Source organism: Denticeps clupeoides, chromosome 2, assembly GCF_900700375.1.
Source record: "Denticeps clupeoides chromosome 2, fDenClu1.1, whole genome shotgun sequence".
NCBI lineage: Eukaryota > Metazoa > Chordata > Actinopteri > Clupeiformes > Denticipitidae > Denticeps > Denticeps clupeoides.
The window spans coordinates 35,507,400-35,513,552 of NC_041708.1; the positions used below are offsets into that span (position 1 = coordinate 35,507,400).

The 6,153-nt window shown below is 47.2% G+C and overlaps 2 protein-coding genes across 2 annotated transcripts in view; one reads left to right on the forward strand and one right to left on the reverse strand.

The window, feature by feature from the left end:
• The window catches only part of usp12a (ubiquitin specific peptidase 12a), a 7,377-nt gene extending 4,097 nt beyond the window's left edge, over positions 1-3,280 (reverse strand). The window contains exons 1-3 of the mRNA XM_028965502.1: positions 2,939-3,280; positions 1,290-1,370; positions 980-1,193 (exon numbers count right to left, since the gene is read on the reverse strand). Coding sequence (XP_028821335.1) covers positions 980-1,193; positions 1,290-1,370; positions 2,939-2,986 — 343 coding nt within the window. The 5' untranslated portion in view covers positions 2,987-3,280. The remainder of the gene's footprint in view (positions 1-979; positions 1,194-1,289; positions 1,371-2,938) is intronic.
• Positions 3,281-3,592: 312 nt separating this feature from the next.
• rpl21 (ribosomal protein L21) lies at positions 3,593-5,360 on the forward strand. The gene is made up of 6 exons (XM_028969911.1): positions 3,593-3,674; positions 4,132-4,210; positions 4,320-4,381; positions 4,453-4,565; positions 4,841-4,991; positions 5,236-5,360. Exons 2-6 carry the CDS (start codon positions 4,144-4,146, stop codon positions 5,323-5,325), a joined length of 483 nt encoding a protein of 160 aa, XP_028825744.1. The 5' UTR covers positions 3,593-3,674; positions 4,132-4,143; the 3' UTR covers positions 5,326-5,360.
• Positions 5,361-6,153: the final 793 nt, after the last annotated feature.

The following is a 6,153-nucleotide window of genomic DNA, read 5'->3' on the forward strand; positions in this document are numbered from 1 at the left end:
TGTGTGGGGACGGTGCTTTGCTCAGTGGCACCTCAGTGGCACCTTGGCGGATCGGGATTCGAACCGGCAACCTTCTGATTACGGGGCCGCTTCCTTAACCGCTAGGCCCCCACTGCCATTAGGACCCCAACTATGAATACAACCTTTTTATTCACTCTGTTGTAGTTTCTTATGAAATGTTATCGATTCTTAAAATCGATTCTTTGCTCATTATCATAGCAAAAGTACAGTCAGAGAAGCGTGGTTGAATGAGCTGTGCATCTTGTGTATAAATCCATTAGGGTTGCCAACTTTTTCAACCCCAAAATGAGGGACGCTTTTTTTTTTTTTTTTTTTGTCTCACTTGGTCATAATTTGAGGTAGCCGCTCAGTCTATGCTGTTGTTTGCCCGATTATTGCCGATGATCATCTTAATTGTAGCGGCCAAAATCGGGGTCGTGATTAGATTTCGATTAATTGCACTGCCCTAATGTCAATAACATGTACACTGCAGTATACAGCGATCTGCATTTCTTTCCGCGTTGCACTTTTTGCATGAACATTCGTCTGGAAAAAGTGGGCATCATACACACAAAAACAGCGTCTGTAACTGAGACAAAAAAAAATCTATATACTTCATATTAAATCACAATATTACTATCAACTGCACACTTAATTAAAATGATTTCTTGTGATACTGGTCTCGACCTGGCACTTTCCATAATAAAGGAATGAAGCGAATGTACCCAAGTACATTTATATTTACATTTACCGCATTTACCAGACGCTCTTATCCAGAGCGACAGTAGTTACAGGGACAGTCCCCCCCTGGAGACACTCAGGGTTAGGTGTCTTGCTCAGGGACACGACGGTAGTAAGCGGGATTTGAACCTGGGTCTTCTGGTTCATAGGCGAGTGTCTAACCCACTAGGCTACTACCACCCAAGCAGATTTATTTACCGAACACACATACATATTTCATATCCGAACATGCGCTCACCGTTCTCTTTCCGTAGGCGAGTAATGAATTTTTTGGGAGGGATGACTCCCACCTTCCTCTTCTGGTTGGCGATGCTGTGAAACAGGTCAGCCAGACAGGTGAGCAGGTTCTCCTTGCGCCGAGGCTGACTCCGGTACGCCAGGATCTTCTCCCTGAAGGGCCGGCAGAAGTAGAGGGCCTGCAGCACCGAGTTGCAGTAGCAGGTGTTGCCAAACTGTTCTCCCCAAAAACAAAGACATCAGCACCATGAGACAAGGAAGAAAGAAACCCCTACAAACTGTTCCCAAAGCAAGCTGTCCGTCGTACTTACGTTGACCAGCCCGAAATAATGCTCATTAACAGGGAACTGTTCAGAGCCAATCTCTTTCTCCAAGGCGGAGGCATTGGCGCCCTGAAATTCAAATTCACAGACATATAAGGACGTGCAAGCATTACGTGAATTACGTGCAAGCATTACGCGGATTGCAGACGAATCCGCCCTTATCGGTCAACCCAGGCCACCCAGATACTGGTTCAGTCCTTAGTAATCTCACGACTGGACTACTGCAACTCCCTTCTAGCTGGTCTACCACTATGTACCATCCGACCTCTACAACTAATACAAAATGCAGCAGCAGGACTGATCTTCAACCTTCCCAAATTCTCCCACACCACCCCTCTACTACGTTCCCTTCACTGGCTCCCAGTAGCTGCACGCATCAGGTTCAAAATACTGATGCTGGCCTACAAAGCCAAACATGGAGTAGCACCATCCTACCTCACAGCCCTTATAACACCTCGCACTGCACCTCGTATACTCCGAGCCTCCAGTACTGCTCGCCTGGTCCCTCCATCTCTGAAGGTAAAAGGAAGACATTCATCTAGACTCTTCTCCGTCTTGGCCCCTCGGTGGTGGAATGAACTTCCCCTCGAGGTCAGAACAGCTCAGTCACTGAGCACCTTCAAACGACAGCTCAAGACCTTCCTCTTTAAAGAATATTTAGATTAAATTGTAATTTTCTTGTTGTCGAACCTTGAGTGAACAGAGTGAATAAAATAGATGTATTCATAGTTGGGGTCCTAGAGAACTGGAATTGATCTCTTCATCGATGGTAACTTGAGCACGTTGTAAGTCGCTCTGGATAAGGGCGTCTGCCAAATGCCATAAATGTAAATGTAAGCCATGACAGACACTCAAAACATGTCACTGAGTGGACTCGAACGTTTGTCTTGACGAATCCTAATGTCACACACCTCACGCGACTTTGTGGTTAAATAATGTGTTACCGCCATCACCACTATGGGGGTGGAAGCAGTCTAGCGGGCCACACACTCTGGCCACGACGTCACCGGTTCGAGCCCCACTTTCGTGCCACCGTGTCCCTGAAGCAAGACACCTAACTGTCCCCTCGCGTCCCTGCAAATAATGACGTCACGTCTCTCCGGATGAAGGGCGTCTGACGAGCGCATTTTGTAAATTGCATTTCGTGCAGGAGCGACGAGCGGCCGGCGTCCGTTCAGCCCCGCACCTGGTCGTGAGCGCGGCGGAGGCGTTTATTTCCATGCCCCGCGGGATCCGGGAGAGGGAGGAGGTGATGAAGGCTCGAACGTAAAAAAAAAAAAAAAAAAAATTAATAATAATAATATCCCCGCTCCGGCTAAATAACCGGGAACTGCGAGCCGCGCGGAAGGAACACGGACTACCGGCCAGCGGCGGCCGAGGGTCCCGACGTCGGTCCGATGCCGAGCGCGGCGCCGCGTGTGTTAAGAGCCGCAAATAAGAGCCGCGAGGTGCGCAGTCGACTTTCGAGTCGCATTTCGGGACGAAATTCGGGCCACGGCGCACGTACGCACGGCGGGGGCGAAGAAAAAAGCGACGATTCGGCAACGGCGAGCCCGGGAAAACGCACCCGACCGCGGGAGGGACCGCGCCGGCTCTAAAACGCGACATAGGCGGCCATCCGAGGGGCGCGGACTCACCATGGTACAAAAAGAGGCAAATTTGGAAACTGTCATTAGGATTTCCATTCGCCCAGCGCCATCTTCCAGCCGACCACGGCGCGGAGGCGTGCAGGACTCCCCCGTGAGGACGGATCGCTCGGTCGGCCGCGGAGTGTAAAAAAACGTGGTCCGGGCGCCGTAACCTACATCGGACAAAAATGATCTCGCAGCCAGCGCCGCACAAATGGCACCATTATTAACGCCGAAAGCGACGGGCCGTGAGCTGAGAAAAACGAACAAGCAAATCCTGCGCCAGCCCTTTTACTTTTGGAACTCTTTTCTATGCTTATGAAGGTCCGAAGACACGCCCTCAGCATGAACAAAATTTATATATATATTTATATATATTTTTTTTCCCAGACTGAAATTCACCCTACATTGTCCAACATTTCACACAATATTTTACGAGCAGCTTGAATGAATATAATTATCAATGCACTCCGTGACTATTCTGGCCGTTTGTTTTTGTTTTTTTTTTTTTTACGTGCAACGCAGTTTTTTTTTTTTATTTAATACCTCAGATTGCAGATACAGTGAACTAATTTACGAAGCGCCGGTTTTCACGGAGAAATAACTTCAAAGCTCTTTACTGCGCCGCGCCGGCCATTTTCAATCAGGCGAGATTTCACGGCGCCTATACTCCGCCTGAGAAAGGGCGCTGCGAGGACCCCGGCGCTCTCTTTCCGCCCGACCCGCCATCTTCCGAGCACACGGGGTGAGAACGTCTCCGCGTGTCGCGCTGGAAACCTTGAAATTCCGACCGAATATATGCGCCCCTCCGAGCCTCCGTGTACTTAAAGCACCCCTCCGACGCTTCCCGCAGCGCTCGGCGGCGTTGCTGTCGGTATGCGGGCCGTACGTCGGGCGGATTGTCGCTGAAGATGTTCGCGCGGCGCTCCATGCGGGCCGAGCGTGAAAAGCGAGCGGCTCGACAATCCGTAAACGACGCCGACAAAAACCTTCAATAGCGCGTTTGTTACCTCATGTACATAGAAGACAAGGTTTATCCGACGCCCGCTACCACGTTCTGTCGGACGATGCACTTGCAGCTACTTTTTTTGTTACGGCTAATGTTGGCGCACCGAGTTCGATTCTTATGGTGTGAAATGTCAGAAATAATTTTTTCCCCCCTCCCGTGTCGTGACTGGCTTTGCTCTTCGCTCTGTTGACAGTAATCTGCCGAAATGACGAACACCAGAGGCAAGAGGAGGGGAACTAGGTACATGTTCGCCCGTCCCTTCCGTAAGCATGGTAAGTATCGCGGGTTTCGCGTCCTTCGGTTTAATTTGCATTCCTGCCACGCTTGATAGCAGATTTAAAAATGTATTTTTTTATTTGCAAAATCGTTTGATTTCCACAGGCCCTGTTCCTCTGTCAACATACATGCGTATCTACAAGAAGGGAGACATCGTTGACATCAAGGTACTTTCATCTTCATGTATTTGGTGGCGTCTCTTTGGAACGCGACTTGATTTCATGGCTGGAATCCTCAGGGCACAGGAACCGTTCAGAAGGGCATGCCGCACAAGTGTTACCATGGCAAGACCGGCCGTGTCTACAATGTCACTCAGCACGCTGTGGGCATCATAGTCAACAAACAGGTCAAGTAAGTACAACTGGGGCATTTGTGTAGTTGGATGGCAGAAATTTTCAGTCACATTCCAGAATAAGGTTTCAGACTTGTGTGTTTTGGGCTTTTGGATGAACCCCATTTTCACTTTGCCATAAGGGCTGCACGATGCCCTCTGTGGTCATTCATTGGGGAAAAGCAACCATCCTTCAGACTCCCCGTCGGACGGCTCGGTGTTTGAACTGGGTTTCTCTGTTAAAGGGCACATTGCAATACACAGCGCGTTCATCTGACTCGTTGCCCCTTTTTAGGGGCAAGATCCTGGCCAAGAGAATCAATGTGCGCATCGAGCACATCAAGCACTCGAAGAGCAGAGACAGCTTCCTGCAGCGTGTCAAGGAGAACGAGAAGAGAAAGATTGAGGCCAAGCAGAATGGCACATGGATTGAGCTGAAGCGCCAGGTATGTAGTGACAGGGTTGCCACCTCTGAAGAGGTTTTAATTAAGAATTTAAGTATTTCTTGGGGTTTGGTAAGAATGTGTACCATTTGTAATTGGAACTACTGACTCCCAGCAATCCTCTATTATAGTCTCAATTTTGCATGACCAGAAACAACATTTTAATTAAGTTAATGACTAGTTCTAAAACTTTTATCTTGTTTATATGATATTAAATTGCTTTATATGTGTGGTTTGTGTGTTACAGCCTGCTGCACCTCGCCCAGCCCACTTTGTCAGCACCAAGAAAAATGAGCCACAGCTCTTGGAGCCCATCCCATACGAATTCATGGCCTAGATTTGCTGATTGAATAAAACTGTTTATACCCACAACATGACTCAAGATTCCTTTTTATTGTGATACAACAGATATGCAATTATGCTTCAGGTAGATGTATTTGCTGTGGATGAGAATACGCTTATAAATGTCTTAATTTTTTATTTTTTTATTGTGGCTTTGTTTTTAAGAGTAAATGTTTCAACCCAGTTTGTCCGTCAATGGGTGCTTGGTGGAACCATTTAAGTATAATATGTGGTCTGCTAAAATGTGTGATAATCTGGAATAAGTTTGACACTATTCAAACATGGAAAAACAGACTTTTCTATTAATATTTTTTTTTTTTTTTTCAGGACTGACTCTTTCAAGGGTTATGGTGGTGGTGACATAATACAGTCCAATCTGTAATTGTTTATTATGATTGTGATGTAAAAGAACACCTGAGAAAAATGAAGCATATTGGTCTCTGCCCTAACATATAAAGTGTCATTGAAAGTAAGGTGCGGTGGTACACTGAGAGTGGATGGGCACGCCCCTCACTAAAAGCTGTCTCCAGTAAAATAAAAAGACAAGTGGAGGGGGTGGGCAGGTTTGGGTAAGTCAAGTAGGAGTAAGCAAACTAGATCAATAGGTAGAAAAATTAATTTATATTGTATGGGGCATGGTTTAGGTTAGTCATTTACTCGGTCGCTTCAAAAGAATTTTGATCACCATGCCAATCATAAAATTAGGCCTTCCTTATTAATTTAGTTCCATTCGTAAATGAGCTGGGTAGTCATTAGCTCTCTATGAATACATCACAACCCCACCCCCCCGCATCAGGTTGTGTGCTGTGTGTCCTTGTGGTTG